The sequence below is a fragment of the Colletotrichum graminicola genome (assembly GCF_000149035.1).
Source record: "Colletotrichum graminicola M1.001 genomic scaffold supercont1.2, whole genome shotgun sequence".
Lineage (NCBI taxonomy): Eukaryota > Fungi > Ascomycota > Sordariomycetes > Glomerellales > Glomerellaceae > Colletotrichum > Colletotrichum graminicola.
In genome coordinates this window covers 110,298-130,929 of record NW_007361006.1, presented here as the reverse complement: position 1 = coordinate 130,929, position 20,632 = coordinate 110,298, and the positions used below count along the sequence as shown (strand labels likewise).

Here is a 20,632-nt window from a genome sequence, read left to right as displayed (position 1 = left end):
TAGGTTTTTGTTTGATGAAATGCGGCCCTTATTTCGGCCGGAAACGCAGGCATCGGGTAGTAGTGTAAAAAGTAAAGTTACAAGTATCAGATCCAAGGATAAAGACAGCCCCCAAGCTTGACAAAATTAACGAATCAAACAGAAAGAAACGATGACTAGAAGTCGGTAGAACCAGAGATGGACTCCCGCTCATCCAACAAAGCCAACGTGTCCTTACACTTTGCGCGAACGCCGGCAAGACAGTCGGTGCCCAAGAGCAACCTTTCGGGGATCTCCCGGCCCTCAGCAGCACCGGACTTGGTCATCACATCCACCGCCACGCGGGCCCCCTTGATCGGGTCACCAGGCTGGTTGTTGTTGGCCATCTCAAGCAGCTTCTTGTACTCGCCCGCCGCGCCGACGCTGTACGCGTCGACGACATGCTCGGCAGTGGTGCGGGCCCCGGCGTTGAGGAACCCGGTGCGGAAGTAGCCCGGCTCGAGGATGCAGACGTCGACGCCGAATGGCTTCATCTCTTGGGCGAAGCCCTCGGTGATGATGCTGACGGCGGCCTTGGTGGAGCAGTAGATCGAGACGGCCGCGCCGCCGGCCCAGCTGCCGACGCTGCCCATGTTGACGACGACGCCGAAGCCCTGGGCGCGGAGGTGCGGGGCCGCGGCACGGCAGACCTTGAGGGTGCCGAAGACGTTGGTGTTGTAGTTGTCAAAGACCTCCTGCGCGCTGGCTTCCTCGATGGTGCCGTCGAGGATGTAGCCGGCCGAGTTGACGACGTGGGTGACCTTGCCGTGGAGGGCAAATGCCTTGTTCACCATGTCCGTGACCATGGCCTCGTCGGCGGTGACGTCGAGGGCCAGGATGTCGGCACCGGCAGAGGCGAGCTCGGAGAGCTTGGATGGGTTGCGAGCTGTGGCGATGACCCGATGGCCGCGGGCGAGGGCATCTTTGGCAATGGCAAGACCGAAACCAGAGGAGGCACCGGTGATGAACCAAACAGGGGAGTCCATTGTGTGTTGGGTGAAGTGGAGTTGGAGTTTTCAGTCAGTTATTTTTGATAGCAAATGGAGTTTGGAGATGGCTGGATGTCTCAATGCCAGGATGAATGGATTGCTGTGATGATAATGAAGATAAAAAAGTTCTACCCATCAATGGAGATGAAGAGCCTGCATTATATAGAGCATCTATCATAGGCTTTGAATACTCGGGTCTTGGCGCTTCAGGCAGGATTCTTTCTGCCTCTGCATGTCAGATCCATACAACATGTGTAATGGCCAAAGCACACGGTGATAGCACTCTGTTCCGCAGCTCGGAATTATAGATCTAAAGCCCATGCCGCAGGAATCAATGCTGTCCCAGACTAGGTGAGCCATAGGATGTTGCTGATCATCGCAAGACGCTTTCAGCCTTGGTGGTGAAGAGGTTGGATCCTAACGCCGATGAACCACCAGGAGTTGGACCGTACATCGGGGATAGGCGATGTGGTTCAGCCGTTGGGGATAGAATGCCAAGTTCGGAGCAAAGATATGTTGTCAGTTGATTGGACGCCACCAGTCAAGCCGTGTTCGGCACGATGGCCACTTATGTTCGACTTGGAAACACAACTCCCCAAATAAGGGATGCTGGGTGATGAGATCTAGTGTCAAATCGGGGAGGGCCAAGGTGAGTCGTCGTTCGGGGTCCAAAGCCGACAACCCCAGAAAGGCCATGGCGCTCTAGGGCGTGGAACGATGGATCTCCCTCCGTGAGTGGATCCACAATCGGCGTATTTCCCTCCATGCCTCGATCACCCTTTGCCCCGACCACCCGGCGGGGCGTCTTGGACCTGAGTCGCATCATTCTCCAGATCATCATCCTCCTGTCAACATGGCTGCCACAACCTAACGTTTTCCGCGCAGAAGAAGCCGCCGAGCGCCACAGCCAGCCCACCCATAACAACTTTGGACCTGAGCAGCATGAACCTGCTGCGTCCGATCTGGTCGCTGTAAATGGGTCTGCTGACTTGCCTGCCGAAGCTACCCCTCGTGGGGTCGGTCCTCATCGTCCTCTGCTCGCTCTTCGCCACGGCCAACGCCTACACCGAGCTTGGCGACGAGGCACTGCGCGCCATTCCCTCGGGCGGTGATGGCTTCGACATCAAAACAGGCTCGCTTCTGGCGCCCATCTTGATCCCCCGCGTCCCCGGCACCCCGGGCTCCGCCAAGGTGCAGCAGCACTTCGTCGACTTCTTCCGCGCCAACCTGCCCGAGTGGATTATCGAGTGGCACAACTCGACCTCCAAGACGCCCGCGACCGGCGACAAGGACATACCTTTCACCAACCTCATCTTCCGCCGCGACCCGCCGTGGGCCAAGGGAGGAGATGTCGAGTACCTGACGCTCGTCGCGCACTATGACAGCCTGTACCACCCGGAAGGGTTCATTGGCGCGATTGATAGTGCAGCGCCCTGCGCGATGCTGCTGCACGCGGCGCGGAGCATCGAAGAGGCGTTGGTGAAGAAGTGGAAGGCCATGGAGGCGTCCGGCGACGCTGGTGCCGGGCTCGAGGAGGACAAGGGCGTCCAGATCATCTTGCTCGATGGCGAAGAAGCGTGGGTATCGTGGACCGAGACAGACTCTCTGTACGGAGCTAGGTACGTCGGCAGCCTTTGGAAAGGAAAGGTGCATCCAGCTAACAGCGTTAGGGCTCTGGCACGCAGCTGGGAGGCTACGGTCCACCCGGACTCGCTGTACAAGTCACCACTCTCGTCCATCAGCCTCTTCCTTCTCATTGATCTCCTCGGCGCACCTAACCCACGGATTCCGTCTTACTTCCCAACGACTCACTGGGCATACAAGAAGATGGCCAAGATTGAGCATCGTATGCGCGCACTCGGCATTCTGGAAACCAAGCCACAGCATCCCTTCCTGACGGACAGGCAAAAGAAAAGTGTGGGCTTCAGCGGCGGCTATGTCCTGGACGACCACGTGCCCTTCATGGAGCGCGGCGTCGAGATTCTGCACATCATCCCGACACCGTTCCCCGATGTGTGGCACAAGATTGAGGACGACGGAGAACACCTGGATCTGCCGACGGTACGGGACTGGGCGCGCATCTTGGCCGTGTTTGCCGCCGAGTGGATGGAGCTGGACGAGTACCTACCCAAGGGAGCAGAGAGCGAGGCCGCTGCTGGGCCGAGCCATTCCCGGGACGAACTTTGATTATTCGACTTGGCGCATTTAGAGAATAAACTATAGAAATTGTTGTAGTTTTGAAGCATCGAGTTATATAAGTGAGGTGCCAAACAAAACCTCATCTTGCCATCAGACTCTTAGATTATTACAACATACCGAGAAACGACATGCCAGTTAATGCAGCTTCCGTGATGATAGTCTCGATCCGTACTGTACGAATAACCGTGCATCCCCCCAAATGCACAGTCTCAGGTCCCGCTGCACCTGGCCCGTGCCCCACCGGTACTTCGTAATGGACACGAAAGCTGTCCCTAAGTGAACACTGTAGTCGTGAAGCTCCCGCCCAGCTACCGAAAGCTGCCAAAGACAAGAACCTCAGCAACCATGCGATTCCTCCACTCCTTGACGCCCGCTCTTGCGCTTTTTGCGGCCGGTGCCGCGCAGGCCGCCTCATCATGGGGATTCGACAGTGCCACCGTTTCGATTTCTGGAAAGGGCAAGGATGCCACCAAGGAGAAGTGAGTCGGCCCGCCTACGCATCTTCCCGGGGCTTTTGTTGTCATCTGGGGATCTGGGAAATCTCGCAAGATGCACGACCAGGGGGTGCAATTGCTGACAGAATGCGATTGACAGGCTGAGCCCGACCGCTCCCCTTAAGAAAGCCCTCTCTCTGGAGACCAAGGACAGCCTCAAGCTCATCCTGACGGCCAAGGAGGGTGACAAGGCCAAGCGCCCGCACCAGGCCTTCCTGGTCCTCAAGGAGACCACAACCGGCCTCGAGGCCCCCTTCCCTCTTGAGATCAAGGAAACCGGCAAAGGTGTCGTCGATATTGTACGTTCCTGGCCCAGGTTGTTCCCGAAGTGACAATGGCAGCGTAGCTAACTCGGCCACAACAGTCCCAGAAGGACCTCCCGATCCAGCTCCTCCTGGCCACCGAGCCCCTCAAGGCCAGCATCGTCATCGGCTCTTTCGGATCGTCCAAGGCCGTCGAGACGACTCTCTTCGAAGTCGCCGTCAAGCGTGACGCCATCGCGGCCCCCCCGGTCTACGAGCCGCCCGTCCGCTACGGCAAGCAGCCCGAGATCCACCACATCTTCAAAGAGGGTGACAAGAGCCCGCCCAAGATCATCTCGTTGGCCTTTGTCATTGCCGTCCTCGCCACAATCCCCGTGCTCCTCGTTGGCGTAAGTGTCTCTGCAAATACATCTCGAGAAGGCAAGCCTCGCAGAATGAAACAACTGACTGACTTCTCTCCGCAGTGGCTCAACCTCGGCGCCAACTTCAACCACCTTCAAAAGGCACTCTCCGCGGCGCCCCTGGCTCACGTCGGCTTCTTCGGCTCCATAGTTGCCATGGAGGGCGTCTTCTTCCTGTACTACACCAGCTGGAACCTCTTCCAGACCCTGCCCGCTGTCGCCATCGTCGCGACCTCCATCTTCCTGAACGGCACCAAGGCCCTCAGCGAGGTCCAGAGCCGCCGTCTCGCCGGCCAGAGGTAAACGACATCCTCGCGATTATTCACGCGTTTTCGGGGAGACGAGTACGGTCTCGGTCGCATGTGTTGGGAGGACCTGGAGGGACGTTCATCGGGTTATGAAGACAGAATATTGGGTCTCCGATCGACATCAAAAAGTTTGAGGGGTTGGCCAGTAAGGGTGAATAAAGAGGACACCCCCTATTGTACATCAGCATTACAGCAGCATCGGGGCATCTGCGGATTAGATAAGACCAGGAAAAACACAAAGGTGAAATGAACCATGAAGAGAAAAAAGTAGCATCCAGACCCGTCTATCTAACGCCGTGCTCGCTATATAGTGACATCATGGCAAACCGTTGGGCATTAACATCGGCTTCTCAAGCCCTTCTCCTAGAGCTTCTCACTCTGTCCCGCAACCTCGACACTCCTCCGCCGCGCGCCAGCCGCGGATCCCTCCCCTTCCTCGTACGCGGGCGGCGGCACATCCGCACCCGTGGAAGCCCTTCGGCGCTCATGCCATTCCTCGACGCCCTCCTCCTGTCTCCCGCTGTAGGCCATGCCCCGCTGGTACTGGTACTGCTGCTGATACTGCTGCTGTTGTTGCGGCTGGTAGTACGGCCCGGCAGCCGCGTGGTCGACAGTCCCGAAACTCCTGCCATGGGCTCCGTAAGGCCGCTGCGCCTTGGTGGCGTGCCTGACGGCCTTGCGCTCGTGCTTCATCGCCCGCCTCTCGAACTTTGCCTGCCGCCCCTTGCCAAAGGGCAGCGCGACGGCGCAGATGCCGCACGGCTGGCCGCCGGGCACGGCGCTGCAGCCGGCATGGCCTTCGCGGTGGGCTGACGCCGCGGCCTGGTCGTGGTTTTGGTTGTGGCCGTAGGGGTTCCGGCCGGCGGCAACGTGGACCACCGTCGAGACGAGACCGGTGATGAGGCCCATTGGTTGACGGATGTGCGAAGGCGAGCGTGGGGGGTGGGGGAAGAGGGGAGGCGATTGGGTTGCGTTGAGTGCGTGGGTTCAACAGCGATATGTATAAGCTGGGGATGGCTATGATCCGACGGATTTGAATAGCGAGAAGGAATATATGTTCTTTGTCTCAAGCTTCGATAACAGTTGATCTTTCAGCGTCTTCTCTCGGCGCTCTAAGGTTCTCGATGTCGTGTGAAATCTAATAAAATTCCCACAAGCCATCAGGACACACGCCTGCTTTATATCCATCTAATCCTTCGCTCGCCCTTCCTCCCTCGTTCGCTCCCTCTCCGTCATCACACAGACTCCGCTTTCATCCTTCCAACGCCGGCGTAAGCCCTTCCCCCCCGATCGGGAAGCCCATTCGAAGATGCGCGGCGCACGCCGCAGAGCTTTGCCAAGCCACGGCAGACCAAGTGGGGCGCCCGGCACCGTCGTGCCGGATCGAGCCAAAGGTCGGCGGGTCACATCGAATCGGGTCGCTGAACTCCTGCCCGCCCCAGCGACCAGGACCGCAACAGGGGGGCTGAGCAGCTACCCATGTGCGCAGCAAGTCAGCTCTTTTCGCAAGTCTTTCGCACTCGGCTAGTGTCCCAATCAGCAGTCAGCATTTGCTTGGAACGGCGTGTTCGTCTGAGTATGTACTACGTAGCGTCGCAGGCAGGCATGGCATCTTTAGGGCAAAAGGCAGGCTAACGTGTGCTTTACCAAAGTCGGGAATCCCGACCAATTGGCAATTGGGCAGTACGCGTGATCAGATAACACACCTGAGCTAGCGCGAAGGATGTAAAACAATGCTTGGATGCGTGGATGTGCAAGGGAGAGGCCGTCGTGACCGGCCAGCGGCTATGATATGCGTGCGTAATGTATTTACGTGGGGACCTCGTCTGTACTCATAGCCATATGGAAGCAACTACACAAACGGACGTGTATCGTGTCTGCATCCCTTATCTCTCATGTCGATGCTGTTTCGTGTAGGATTCGTCCGAGGCCGCTACGAGCTCCCACCAAGCCCGTATCAAGGCCATGCCGCCGTTCTGCGTCTCCGGGGTCCTACCCCTGCCGCGGTCGTTCGGATCGCCTCTCGTCGGCGGCGTCGCTTGTCGTTCGAACCCGGCTTTACGTCCGTCGCCGTCCTCTTCGCGCGGTGCCTGTCTACTTAAGCTAACGAGGACCTGCTGTCCGGACTGCTCCTCATCACTAACCACCACGACACCCCTTGTTTGGTTCTTGCGTGCTTCGCCGTTCGGGGCCCAGACCTTGTCCGGGTCGCCGTTGGCCCATACGCCATCATGCGGAAGGCCGTAGTTGCGGTAGTCGGTCAAGTTCGGCGCGTTGTGGGCAATGCCGTCCGTTTCCATCGTCGGCAAGACACCCTGGAATACGCCCGCTCCCCACCATGCGCCAAACCGGCCTTCGCGGTCTCTGGTCAGCAAAGCTGATTTGGCATTATGCTGTACCCAGCCTAGGTAGGCCTGGCAGGCCGATGCGTGAGCCGTCTTGATCTGATCGTATGCCTGGGCATCGACAGTCATGCCTGGCTCAACAATGGCCGGGTCGATTGGCTGGCAGAATGTCACGAAGTGATGGAAGAAAATGCCCTTGAAAGTCTGTCCATCCTGCGAGCATGTCGCGCTAGCGTCGCAAGAGTCCTCTAAGATGCCCCCACGGCCCAGTCCTCGCCATGGCGGCAGGTAACCTGGGGGGAGGTCTGATAGGTTGTCAATTGGCCGATCGAGCTCCAGGTCCCAGCCCGAAGCTTTGATGACTGCCTGGATTAGTTTGTGTCCGTCTTCCAAATACGATGCGCTGCCCGTTGCGGTGAAGAGACCACGCTGGCCAGTAAGAAGCACGCCCTGGTTGTAGGTAAAGACGGCTTCACTGCGCACATCGCACTCGGTGTTGTCCTGCTTGGACTTGTCTATGTGGTAGCCGTCAACATAAAGGCCTGCATCGTTGGTGAGGTTGACTCCGGTGATCCACTTGTAACCCTCAATGGCAGCGGCAAGGTACTTGGGTTCGCGAGTTGCTTTCACGCCACTTTGGCTGTTGATCCAGGGCGTGGTGTTGTTGTCGCCTGGAAACCAAAGGTACATCGAGATGGACGCCGCGATGTATAGTTCATTGGTGATGGCGTTCTTGTATGGTTCCAATCTCGGGTTCCAATTCATGCCGCCACCACAGAGCAGCGTGTCCCACCCCTTGGATCCGAGATCCCAAAAGATTCGTGCGCGGTGAGCAAACGCGGGAACCCAGTACTGGCCATGCCAAGGGCCGTTGGCCAATGCGTCTCCGAGACCTGGGGTTGCGCTTTCGTTGACGCCCTCCCGAGGGTAGAATAGTTGAGAGTGTATGTTGATGAGCTTGATGGCATCGATCCAGCCGAGGACAACCCATAGAATATCATCGAATGCCTGCTCGCCCGTTAGAATGGGCCGCGTGCTGTTTGCGATGCGAAACAGAGGCCGCTTACCTCGTGACGGATTGCGACGTCGTCTTGACCAAAGTAAGAGGCCACAAGTTGGGTGAAGAACGTGTCGATCAGATTGCGCTTCGCCACCTTGTCACTGTTACCCCCGATATCAAGCACAGCCAGGGCTTGCGAAAGGGAGGTCAAGGTGCCAGAGAGCATTGTCTCCATAACGGCGGCCGTCCAGTCAATGGCTTCTGGCCACGTTCCTTGGTCCGATGCAAAGAAGTCATGCTGCATGACCGTCAAGGCCTCAAAAGCAGCTTCGAGAGGTTCATCTTTCGCCTCGGGTGTATTGGTGGAAGGTTTCCTCGCAGCTTTCGGGGCTGAAAGAAAGGTCGTGGGCTGCTTCGGTTCGCAATCGGTCGGCGGCTGGGCTTCGGGATAGAAGATGGGGCAGAAGCTCTTGGGCGCAGGCGGGGGAGTCGTCGCAACAAGAGCTGTAGCACAAGTAGCCAGAGCAAGAACCAAGAGGCATGCCTCTGGTAAAAGTAAACATGTCCGGGCCATAATGGCAGCGCGAGTGTCACACCGGGATCTCAAGTTGAGTGAATACAAGCCACGAGCTTTCGAGAAGGCCGCTCAGGTGCAGCAGCGCTCTGCCATGATCATTTGAGAAGGATCTCGCAGTGAGCTAGGCGAGGATCGGCAAACGCGGGGAATATAACGGGCAAGCAGGATGGAAGAAATGTGGGTTGGCAAAGGACGATGGGCTGCGACGGTGCGAAGGTGGATGAAGAAAGTCGGGGGGGTGGGAGGCGTTGGAAGACAATCAAGAAGCGGCAGAGTGCGCGGACTGTGCCGCCGGGCGCTGTTGGCGCTGTTGGCGATGGACGGCCGATGGACGGGCGGATGGCAGAGCCCAGGCTAAGCCCACCGTCCCAGGGCGAGATCCACCTGCACGAGGCATATGGACCCCTCCTATGGTCACAGAATGGTGCGCCGAGAGGTCATAGACTCACAATGGTGGGCAGTGTCGCTTCCCTGGGAAGGTGGCGGCCACTAGAGATCCAGTCATGTTCATGTTCATGCGGGGCATATTTAGAGTCAGGTCCCTGCGCTATGTGAGTCTGTCACTGAAGGGCGAATCGCTGTTGCAGTCCAACGATTGACGACGCAAGATGAGCATAAATCATCATGTAGGTACATGAAGAAGCCTCTGACCACCAAATGCAAAAATGCACGCGAGCATCCTTTTCCGAGGCGATACAACACCGCCAGGTCCATTGTCCACGAACTGGTCCATCGACAACTTGGCGGTAAAGCACGCTGACGATGCCACTGGCTGCAGATGGCGTGGTCACCTGCCGATACCTGCCCAGGACTTGGCGGGCCTGGTGACTCGCATTTATGCGCCCGCGGACTTGCCCAAGGGCAACGCTGCTCCGAATATTGCTACACGTCGACGCCGCCGGCAAACTAATTATCAAATGCACAGGCGGGCATGTCTCGGGTCTTGGGACGGTACTGTGAGGTCGGAACGGTAGCCGAGGCCGTTGAAGAGTGCCGGTACATAGGTACCCGTAGGTTCGTTGGCGAGTCGTGGAATGCATTCGTTCCTAGGGTGAAACGTGCCGAGTCGACCTCGTGAGCTTGCGTCTAGCGGTGCTCGACCACGTTGACTGGCATGTCTTATTACTACTTACTAGTGTACGTGAATTTGGTGTGGGAGGCGAGAAGGGGTGATCCCGTCTCCGAGCTTTGTCTGTCTTGATCAGCGCGATCCAGTGAGCGGGAACTAATACAATAGGTACGGCTTTGGATCTCGGAGGTGAATCCGGTCGGTGAGTCTTTCCCCGGCTGAATTTGAGGGTGCTCTTTCACCGAGGCTGGCCGAGCCCAGCTGACGTAAAGGTCCTGAACCAAGGTCGGATGGGCCAGAGACAAGATAATCTCCCCAAAATGATCTAGAGATTAGCCGGAAGACAACCAAGCCCGAGGCTGAGGAACTCGAAGAAAACACGCCCCACGCCTTATCCTGATTCCCAAGTCTCGTCTTGTTCGGTCCAAAGAACGCGTTTTTCTTTGTCTTGCGCAGAGCCAACCAGCACGCGTTTCCTGTCTGCAAAGGCCTAATCATTAGTGATGATTCGCCGGGGGGCAGAGCAAGGGCGCTGAGACTGACCTCGGGGAGCAGGGCTTCCCCACTACGACGCACGGGCGTCTACAGCCAATAGCCAGTTGTTTACGCCTGCACCTCTGAAAGTAAACAAACCAACCCCTGCTCATTCACATTGCACGCACGCATTCTTCCCTCTCCATATCTTCTTGCCCGCGACTGCTCAATATCGCATCACAGCCCTTGACCTCCGTCAAGCCATTGTGTGCGCTTCCATGCCTTGAGCAGCTTTCTCTTTGCTCGGTATTGCTTCTCTTCAGAATTACAGTTTAATTGTCCCCAGACTCTACTCATCCGACGCGTCGCCGCCAACTGTTGCGGCACCATTGTGAATTTGCATTTTCTTGTCGACTCCTGCCTTGGAAACCGCGCCCGACGCGTCCTACGGCAGTCATGGAGGCCGAATCAGCACACAATCGCTATCGCTCTCGCATTCTTCGAGAAATGAACGCAAATCGCGACAACCCTTTCAACTCCCCACCATCCTCCACCGGCTCCCACGGCACCGTAAGCCCGACAATGTCTTCCGTCTTCTCGGAGCCAGACGGCGAGTCCACGCGCAGACTGAACGAGGACATTGCTCGTATTGTCGGTCCCACGGGCGGAAAGGTCCAAGTCGACTTGGAGGCTGCCCACCGCAAGTGGCCCGAATTCTATGGCAAGCCGAAGGCTGCCGCCGAAGCGAAGCAGAACAAGCCCGCCCCTAGGCAATCGGGCTCTTTGCGTCACAAGGACGCCGTCTCCCACAAGGCCATCGTCCAGAAGTACCTGTCCAATAGGGTGGACGACTCGACGGAAATGACTTGGCAGGGTTCTAAGCGGACACGTGCTGAAATGCAGCCTCGCGTGGAGGACAACGAGTCTGACATGTCGGCCAACACGTCCAAGTCACCCTTCCGGTTCGATATCAATGCCGACAGCTTCAAGTTCAATCCTCAACAACAGGTCGGCCGAAGCCCCCTGTCTAGAGGACATGCACGCTCAACCTCTGGCAATTACAAGTCGGCACGACGATCTTCTCAAGCCGCAAAGAACGACCGTCGGAAGTCGGATTTCCTGGCCCCCCCAACCCACGCAACTCCAAAGTCAACACCAGCCGAGACCGCGCCATCGAACAACCCTACCCCGGTCACCTTTAATACGATTAGGAGCACGTTCCCGTCGCCAGCAACAACCGACAGTCCGGCTCAGAATGGCGTCACGTCCCGCTCTTTCTTCATGCCCGACATCTCTCACCTCAACGACTTCATTTCTGGCAACCTGCGCTTCCAAGGTGCGGTCAAGAACGGTGTCCCCGTGTTCGTGAAGAACGGACAGGTGCGTGATCGCATCGATACAATGCCTCCGAACGACCACGCCGAGGTCGACGGCCTAGCAATCCCCGAGGATGAAGAGAAGATATTTGTGTCTATGGATATGATCCGGGACGAAATACTCAACCTTCAGGAGCATGACGACTTGGTGCAGCAGCACGCTGTCGAACTCGAGGGTCAAGTGGAACACCTCCAAAAGGAACTCAAACGGCTCAAGGGCCGTAAGTCGATCGACAGTGCTATTGGTTCTCGAACCGCCTCGGAGCCCGAAACAGCCCACGAGGAGCGCTTCCAGACAGAGAAGCTGAGTGAGTCATCCTTTCTCCCTAGTTCAGGACCAAGCTAACAGGTGACAGAATTGGAGTCGCACATTGCATCACTGCAGTCCCGGCTGGACCATGCTACCACCCGGATCGATTCTACCGAATACGAGAACAACACGGTTTCTCTCGAGCGAGACCGGGCCCTGAAGAAGCTGCAAGATGCCTGTGTCGAGATTGGCGATCTCATGGATAAACTTGACGCCCAGGGGAAGGAGCTTCACGAGACCCAGGAGAAACTGAACGCCACCTTGGAGATCACCAACCAGCGGGAGGTGGTCCGTCACGAAAAGCAAACCAACTCTGTTCGGCACACCGAAAATAAGTCGGTCCAGGCAGACAACCACGCCCTTCGCCGGGAACAAGAAACTCTGCAGCAGGAACTGGACTCTCTGCGAGCCGACAACAACTCTTTGCGTCGCGAGCAGGAGTCGCTCATCAGCGAGAACAGGTCTTTGCGTGCCAACGCGCGTTCGCTCATGTCCGAGAACGAAGAGCTCCGTCAGACTGCCGCCAACGCCAAGGAGGACATTGAGGCTGCCCGCGATGAAGTTGAGGCACTGCAGGTTGAACTGCACACCATGGAGCAAGAAAAGTCCACGCTCAGGGAGGACAACGATAGCCTTGTTCGGCACAACGAAAAGTACTTCAACGAGAACAAGATCCTCCGTCGCGAGAACTCTGGGTTTGAGCGGAGCATCCATGACCTTCACGACGAGAACATGCACCTCAAGGAGGAAATCGAATTCCTCAAACAGCAGCTCGATCACTGCCGCCCCCTCGGAAAGACCGAAGACTTTTCGGTGCGCCTTGACAAGGAGGTGGGCGATGAAGACGAAACAGAAGAGAATATGACCTCGGCATTCTTCGTTCCGGACATTACCATTGATAGCACTCAGAACTCGGCTGTCGTCGACGGCACCGTTGAGGGAAAGAAAATCCGGAAGCCCGCAACGCCAGGCAGGAAGGCAATCGACATGCAGGACACAACGGAGCAGACGGACCGCAGTATCAACGAGGTTGACCACACCTTCCAGAGCCAGCTGAGCTCTGTAGCACCCGAGCCTCCTTCTAAGAGACGAGCCTCCACCTCGCGTCCTCAAGAGTCCACCGGCCAGCAAAAAGTGTCATTCTCTCTGCCTGAGCGCTCGGCAGCGTCTACCAAGTCGAAGAGCACTAAAACCTCCAACGTCGCCAACAAGGGCAGCAAGAGAAGCGTCTCTGCTCACACAGCCACCAAGACTTCACTCAAGGGCGACGTTGTCCCTGATCTCGACCCATTCCAGACTGAGGACGACGCCTCCATGCAGTCGCTGGAGAACACCCAGACGCATTCCATAGTAATCGACATGACGAGAAGCAAAAAGGAGTCTCGTACTACCCGACAAGAGTCGACCAACACCACTCGGAACTTGACCAGCCAAAGTCAGAGAACGCCATCAAGGTCCGCTATCAAGCCTTCCCAGAATAAGTCGGTCACGATCGACTTGATCACTCAAGGCGGACTGGAGAACACGACTACGGAAATGAAGGGCAACTGCCCTGCGCTGTCGTCGGATGCGCGTCGTGTGCTTGACAGTCTGGCTGGACACAGCTGTAAGAACTGCATCGTGTGCACCCGGATCAAAGGCCACCGAGGAACGGTCACTGCTGCCGATATAGCAGAGGGCAAGAAGCGAGTGAAGATCTCCAGGCCTGTTGCTCCTTCAGACCAGTACAAGCAGCTGGGCATCTCATCCGAAGATGCCACCATGCGGCCTTCTCAGCCTCCGGGCAACGCCCTGGCTAAGGTCATCAAGGGACTCGAGGATGAGTTGGAACACATGAAGATGGAGCACGCGAAGATGCAGGCCAGATACGACAGACACAACCCGGCACTTGCCGAGTCGAAGCGCAAGCAGCTGAAGATCAACATTGACGCCAACATGAACGCGCGCGAGGTCAAGAATGCCCAAATATACGCGCTCTATGATGTTTTGGAGGGCCAGAAACAGGTCGGACAAGAGATGTCGGAAGAAGAGCTCGACATGACTGTTTTCAGCATTACGGGATTAAGTGTTAGGGACATCACAGATCAGATTACTTGGGAGGGCATTCAAGGATAGGGTGAGGGTGGTTTGGAGCTCGTAAGGTGGGTGCGTGTCACTGGTCTTGCGCATGGCGTTTTGGTGGTTTCCCAGATATCAGGTTGTTGGATGGGAGCGAGGCTCCGGTTTGAGCACGCTCGGAAGATTGTCACAAGGTTATTATTGTTTGTTCAGTTTCATCGTTGTTGGACCTCGTTGTATTATACCCGGCCTTTCAGGACAGGTCGTTGGCGGACAGCAATTATCATGAATACCCCATGCCACAACATACGAGCCGGGTCAGCTGTGCTGGTGATGTAGGCGACTTGGCTGCTCTCATCTGATCCGGAACCGAGGCAGAGAACCCAAGGCACGATGTCCAGCTGGAGCCCTAAGTCGCCGGCAGCACCTAGCTGTGCTCAGCTTTTACGACAACATGTCCAGCCAGATTTGGTAAGATTAGATTAAGGGATTTGAAAGCGGCATCGACGCTGATCAGAGCCGCATCATTTCCCACCCGAGGTTGCATGCGCCCCGGCGTGGACAGCCAAGACGAATCCTATTCAGAGACAGACCATAGAACAGGTCAAACGCAGCAGCCGTTTCATGGACGGTATTTCCGCGCGTACTCGCGAGGCCAAGCACGACCCATTCTGCGGATCTTGACGTGACCACCCCCCCTCAGCAGCCCTGCAAGTGGCCGAGTTCAACTCCATTCAAGTCGGCAAGCGACACGTCCGCTGAGTATTGGCCAACGGCACAGGGTGGGAGAGAAGAAGGAACTGTTATATGCGCCTTCACCGAGAAAATGCAGCGGGGAGGGGCAGTCCGCTCATGGTATGGAGCTCGTGGTGACGCGAGGCACAACACCTGCCGTCACGAGAACTCTGCGAACCTGGAATGCAGGCAGCCGGGCATCGTGGCCGCCGCCTCACACTGCAAAAGCCCAAGGCACGTCAGCAGGCTCGGGTGATGGGCTGGCTTGTTTTCTTAGGCACCGACCCGTGCCTGCCAAATTGTATAGCCACTACTGTTGTTGCCTGCTCCTCCCACGCCTCACTTTCCTCCCTCAAGGCCCCTCTCCCTCTCATACCTGTAGAAGCACACTGTCATTTCTTCAAGCTGCTAAAGCTTTGGCACGGATCGACAGGCCCCCCCTTTCTTCGTTCCTCCTCCAACTAGATAGGTGCTTGTTGCAGGGGGGGGGGGGGTCCAAATACGGCAGGGACGACTGGCACAAGCTGCCGACGATCTCGTCTCCTGTCCAGACGCCTCGGCGGATAACCTCGACGATGGGGTTCACTGAGCCAGAGGCGAAGAGCTCGAGGTCTTCTGCTTGATGGAGGCGTTTGCCAACCTGTCGGCAGTGCTATAATGCTCAAGCCGTACGTTGTTGACATCGAGGACGGTCCGAATCATCAATGGGAGTTGTGCGGCGGATACTGGATGCAGCAGGATGGGGACGCGGCTAAATTGAGACCCAAAGAATCGTAACGACCAGGTTTGTTTGTTTGCCATCTCACGTCGTTGCAGATAAGCGGCCATATCGCAAATCTCCACGCATCTTTTCCAATAGCTTATAATGGGACTTCATGTGCACACAAAACTACATCTGTCATCCAGCCTGACCGGGGCCATGACACTCAACTGCGACCACCAAAACTCTTCTTCGTACCACCGCGCAAGGCGGAGAGCACAATGAAAAGTGAGTAAAAATCAAAAATTGCCACAGCGATGGTCCCGAAGGACAATCGAGAGCGGTCGACACCGCGATGTGCAATGCAGGCCTCCCACTCTGGATGCCGGATTTCTTGATCCCCAGCACCCCCATGAAGGTAAGTATGAAGAAGAAAAGAAGGAAAAGGTTCAAAAAGGGAGGAGGCTAGAGGGCATTATATAGGTTTTCTGGAAGGCCACCCAATCACTCGGGTGGGGCACAGACTTGAGCCAATGGCAAATCCGAGCGGAAAGCGGGTTCTCGAATTTTCTGATTGGCTCAGAACAGCTACGAGCACGTGCTCTCCCGATTATGCTCTCTCCTGCCTGTGGTTAGGTAGCCATGCGAGGGCAACATCTTCTCTCAACGATGAGGACTTTCCACAGCAGCCGAGTCATCGATGCTTGCGAAAGACCTTGGAGAAAGAGTGTAGGATCGTGCAGAACGTTGAGACAGTCGGCGCAGAGGCTGGTATTCCCGTGGGCCTGTCCTGGTCCTCATATTGTTTCTTCATAGCAGGACATGATTTTATGCTTCAGCCAAATTAGACAGTGTATCCGTACTCTCTGTCCGTTTTTGTTGTTGTTTTTTTGCGTATACCGTGGCATATGACAGTTTCAAAAGAAAGACCTTGAACATGCCCACATGCATCTACCTTTCTCATCAGGTGGGTATTTACCGGTTCTTCGCAACGACAAGTTAGCCGCCTGTTTTAATGCAACAATTGCACATGGCTGGATCTTTCCCCATTCAAATCCTCGTTCCGTCTACCATTCCTCATGAAAACGTCACTCTTGCACCTGCCGTTTCCAGCATCTCCCTGGTGTTACCTCATTGACCGTGATGAGTGGACGTGAAAAAGGGTGACGGCTAAGTTTCTCGCCAAATCTACTCGCAGCCTAGGTTGTGAAGCCGTCTGTTCGTGCATCTGCAACAACTGTGCTACGATTAGCATTAGGCGGGCATGCCTAAAGGGCCATGCCTGTCCAAAGGGGGGGGGGGGGGGGGGGCATCCTTCCACGATCCTACACATGCTGTAGGTACGGTGCTGAAATACCGCATTATCTGGACGACGACTTATGCTTCGTTGACGCGGCTCATCGTGCAGAAGAGCTACAGCATCGATCAACCGAGATATGTGGAGCGAGCGTAGGGATTTATAGATGATATGAGCAGCCCGTCCGGCAAGGACTGAGCCATGATGGTGAAGACCGGGTGTTGTCCCCCTGAAACAGCAACAAGGTGGTTTATAGAAGACATGACAAAGATGCAGGCGCGTTTACGTTTCTGTTTCTGTTCTTAGCAACCACTTGTATCGTATTGTCGTCCTGAAGCAGCAGGTATATATATGTGTGTTCTGCTAATATGGAGAGCAGCGGGTAAACCGGAAACCACAGGGACATTTCTCCATGCAGAAGGGCGAAGGGTCTCTCAGCCAATCATTATCTTGTCATGCATGGTTAGATAAGCACGGTCCCAAGGTCGGGCTGGCATCACGTCTCTTGCTTCGCCAATGCCTCCCCTCCAAGGCGATCTAGTAGCCTTGGCTTCGAACAGTGGACTGGGGCAATGCATCGTGCACTGGCAAGATTTGCTCTCGCATTGCCTTGGTAGACGTCCAGGCCTCTGGTCCATAGTCATCCCATGCATGCGATGGACAACAGTTCGATGAGCCCAACAGGTTCAGCCCCTCATCTTCTCCGCCATCGATCTGTCCATCGTCTGCGTCGCGTTGATTAACAACCCCCCACAAAGCGGGAGAAGTACGACATGGGCAAGTGCCGCCAACCCGCTGCCCACGCCGCCGGCTCAGGGGTACGCACAAGCAAGCAAAGAACAAGAGGGCTGCGTGGTGACAAATACGGGAAGAAGGTCACGACGTAAACCACACCGGCCGGTGGCACCACTCTGCCAACCTCGACGCGCTAAGCCGGGATGATGGTTGTTTCAAGAACGCGGCGTTTTCGTTCACAGGGCCGCAGCACTTATTGTCTCTCTTGCCGCCGCAGGAACGACAAATAACGTCGATTACCATGCGGGCGGGGAATCCAGTTTATTCGACCAGACTCGGCCTTCTGGTTTGCTATCCCAGCAGAGTCCATGCAACCCATCTTATTGCTGATCCTTGGCATCACCACCTCCATTCCAAGCCAAGGCGAAACCAAGACCGCCCCCCCTTTTTTTTTCCTCTTGTCTCTTTCGTCTCGTCTTCCTGTCATTCGGAGCGAATGCGCAGCTGTCCTGTCTCTGTGGAAGGCCGTGTATCCTTGGCCGACGGTTTAAGATTGTGTGGATGGGGGACAAATCCTTGGCGCGGATGGCTTGCACAGCCCTCTCGCTCTGGGCACCATGGGACGGTGAGATGGGGTCGAGGTCACTTGGGTTATAATTGAGATACCATCCCCCATTTTTATCCAGAAACCACATTTTCCACAGCATTTCCTCGCGCTTGCTGCATTCGTTCTCTGCCAGTTTCTTCCCAGTCGCTCCTTTCAACCCCAGGGAGCTTTTAAGCATCACGTATTCTAGCCGAGCCATCTGCAGATCTCTCTCTCTCTCTCTCTCTCTCTCTCTTTCTCACACTCGCCAAAAACACGATTACAGAAACGAGCAGCAGCAATGACTACGGATCAACCACAAAAGCAATTCATGGAGGCCAAGACGGAGTCTCCCAAGGACGAGAACACAGAAACGCAGTGTTGGTCATGTGTACGACAAACCCCAACGGCAATGTGCCGGGAACCCTACAAGTGCACCCGCTGACAAAAATTTCCCCGTACACAGGCCCAATGCTGCTCAAGCTGCATGGACTGCCTCATGATGTGCTTGCGTTTCTAAGGTGACGGGGACTCATCACACATACACACGACAAGAAACGATGGAGTTTGATATTCGAGACCACCAAGGTGCTAGGTCCGGCTCGAAATGTGTCACGTACTGGAACGTCAAGTTTTGCCGGAGAGGGCCCCCGGGAGGGGCGTGTGCCAGGTTCGGCAAATTGTCTCTCTTCCACGAGGGCCTCTGGTCGGGAGTTGGAGGAGTTTCGGTCCGTGGAGACCCGGCATCGGCTATCGGGTAGACCAGGGATATGATTCTGGGCATCACTATTCAGATGTCGACTTTGTTTGAATTGAATATAAAAGTTCACTGTGCATTTTTACAATGCCATGTTCGTCCGTCCTTTGCGAGTGACATCGTCCGATTGGCGACCAGCAGAGAGTCCGTGCACAGGCTTCCAATATCCCCCCCACATAGCATCCCTCCACTTTTTCTGCTCCGCGCTGCCGCCCTCTCGATGAATGTACCTACTCTCAGCCTCGCCATAGTAAACGTCTCCCCGCCTAACCACCACCACAATCCATCGTCAACTTTGACCACCTAACGCGCCGTCACACCGACTGGTTCCCACCCCGCGCTCCTTCGTACCCCAAACACCCCCTCTCTCTCCTCAGCGGCATCAACTTGACGGAATCCCCTCACCAAAGAAAAAAAGCACCACACACAGTTCGCCAAGATGGCCGACGTGGAAATGGAAGTCGACAACCCCCCCTCCCCCTCCGCCGCGGCCGGCGAGGCGGCCCCGGCCCGCAACGAGTCCGAGATGCAGACCCACGGCCGCGCGACCGCCGTCCGCTCCATCGAGGGCTGGATCATCATGGTGACCAACGTCCACGAGGAGGCCGACGAGGAGGCCATCCACGACATGTTTGGCGAGTTCGGCGAGATCAAGAACCTGCACCTCAATCTCGACCGGAGGAGCGGTTACGTCAAGGTACGCGCCCCCCCGCGCGCGCTTCTACATGCGAAGAAACCTCGGGATAAGAAGTCTCAACTCGGTGGAGCACAACACTGACACCTCTCAACCCTAGGGCTACGCTCTCATCGAGTACGCCACCCTCGCCGAGGCCCGCGCCGCCATCGACTCGGCCCACGAGACCAAGCTCCTCGACCAGACCGTCTACGTCGACTTCGCCTTCGTGCGCCCCCCGCCGGGGAGCAAGGGCGGCAACAACCGCGGCGCCCGACCCCAGAACCGCGGCCGCGGCCGGAGCCGCAGCCGCAGCGCCGACAGGGAGGCCGTCGCCGCCGCCAAGGACGGAGGAAACATCGAATGAGCTTGTGCTTTTCTCATAGAAGGGGGGCAGGGGGGGGGGGCACTCTGCCGTCCTAACCAATTCGTGAGTGGCGCCTCTCTCAAACTTACAGAAGCAGCTCTAATTCCGCCGAGCCCCGCAATTTTTCACGCAAGCCTTTCGAGATGTACCCATTCGCGTCCGGTGCCGAGGCATATAGGACCGAGGTTCAGCAACAAGGGGGGCAGGGGGGGGGGGGGGGGTGGAGAAGAAAAGGGCATTGCGAACATGGCCTTCGCCGATGTGTCCGCGACCAAGCAGAGCCGAAGGGAGCTTGGGTCGCGAGGAGGAGACACGTCGGCATGCGCGATTTGGTCCGGAAAGGTTGGTCACTCGATCGTCCCTTTTTTTTAACAATTTACTTTCAGTCTATATCCCCCTCCCCTTCTTTTTTTGGCCAAAAGCGACCAAAAAGCTAACTCGCAGTTGCAGGGACCACAAAGAAAAGAAGAAGAAAAAGTTTGACAATCACCAAAATACTACACATATATTTTCTCCCCGCAACGCAAGAAGAGGGAGGGGGTAGAGGAGTGTTTACGTCCCTTTCCCGGCTCCGTTTCTTCCGCCTCAAGTGGGAGAAAGGGGGGGCGGGGCTCAAGACCACGCACAACACGCGCGCATCAGACTTTTGACGGGCCACGGTCCATCAGCGACTCTGCCGACTGATTAGCCGTGACACTCTCCCGCCTTTTCCGGGAAATGCGCCCATCACTTCATACGTTACTTCAAAAAACACATTAGGATGCGTCCCCAGTCGGAGTCATAACTGTCATTACTAACGTAAGAGGCCATCCGACCTAGAGGTATCGAAAGAGACGGGTCACCCCTGGGAAAAGGGGAGTCCGCTAATCCAAGAAAAGAAAAAAGTCTTCTGTCCTCATTT

General features: G+C 56.3%; 7 protein-coding genes across 7 annotated transcripts; 4 read left to right on the top strand and 3 right to left on the bottom strand.

Moving 5' to 3' along the window:
- Positions 1–155: 155 nt before the first annotated feature.
- Positions 156–1,004, bottom strand: GLRG_00511 (short chain dehydrogenase; the record flags this gene model as incomplete). Its single annotated transcript, XM_008091196.1, has 1 exon — positions 156–1,004. One exon carries the CDS (start codon positions 1,002–1,004, stop codon positions 156–158), a length of 849 nt encoding a protein of 282 aa, XP_008089387.1.
- Positions 1,005–1,982: 978 nt separating this feature from the next.
- GLRG_00510 (peptidase family M28) lies at positions 1,983–3,194 on the top strand (the record flags this gene model as incomplete). The annotated part of the gene is made up of 1 exon (XM_008091195.1): positions 1,983–3,194. The coding sequence occupies one exon, from the start codon at positions 1,983–1,985 to the stop codon at positions 3,192–3,194; it is 1,212 nt and encodes a 403-aa protein (XP_008089386.1).
- A 357-nt stretch (positions 3,195–3,551) lies between these two features.
- Positions 3,552–4,667, top strand: GLRG_00509 (uncharacterized protein; the record flags this gene model as incomplete). Its single annotated transcript, XM_008091194.1, has 4 exons — positions 3,552–3,685; positions 3,801–3,999; positions 4,065–4,352; positions 4,428–4,667. The coding sequence occupies 4 exons, from the start codon at positions 3,552–3,554 to the stop codon at positions 4,665–4,667; spliced, it is 861 nt and encodes a 286-aa protein (XP_008089385.1).
- Positions 4,668–5,035: 368 nt separating this feature from the next.
- On the bottom strand, positions 5,036–5,581 carry GLRG_00508 (uncharacterized protein; the record flags this gene model as incomplete). The annotated part of the gene is made up of 1 exon (XM_008091193.1): positions 5,036–5,581. The coding sequence occupies one exon, from the start codon at positions 5,579–5,581 to the stop codon at positions 5,036–5,038; it is 546 nt and encodes a 181-aa protein (XP_008089384.1).
- Positions 5,582–6,558: 977 nt separating this feature from the next.
- On the bottom strand, positions 6,559–8,591 carry GLRG_00507 (glycosyl hydrolase; the record flags this gene model as incomplete). Its single annotated transcript, XM_008091192.1, has 2 exons — positions 6,559–8,025; positions 8,085–8,591. 2 exons carry the CDS (start codon positions 8,589–8,591, stop codon positions 6,559–6,561), a joined length of 1,974 nt encoding a protein of 657 aa, XP_008089383.1.
- A 2,002-nt stretch (positions 8,592–10,593) lies between these two features.
- On the top strand, positions 10,594–13,938 carry GLRG_00506 (uncharacterized protein; the record flags this gene model as incomplete). The annotated part of the gene is made up of 2 exons (XM_008091191.1): positions 10,594–11,821; positions 11,870–13,938. The coding sequence occupies 2 exons, from the start codon at positions 10,594–10,596 to the stop codon at positions 13,936–13,938; spliced, it is 3,297 nt and encodes a 1,098-aa protein (XP_008089382.1).
- A 5,192-nt stretch (positions 13,939–19,130) lies between these two features.
- GLRG_00505 (RNA recognition domain-containing protein) lies at positions 19,131–19,731 on the top strand (the record flags this gene model as incomplete). The annotated part of the gene is made up of 2 exons (XM_008091190.1): positions 19,131–19,388; positions 19,486–19,731. 2 exons carry the CDS (start codon positions 19,131–19,133, stop codon positions 19,729–19,731), a joined length of 504 nt encoding a protein of 167 aa, XP_008089381.1.
- Positions 19,732–20,632: the final 901 nt, after the last annotated feature.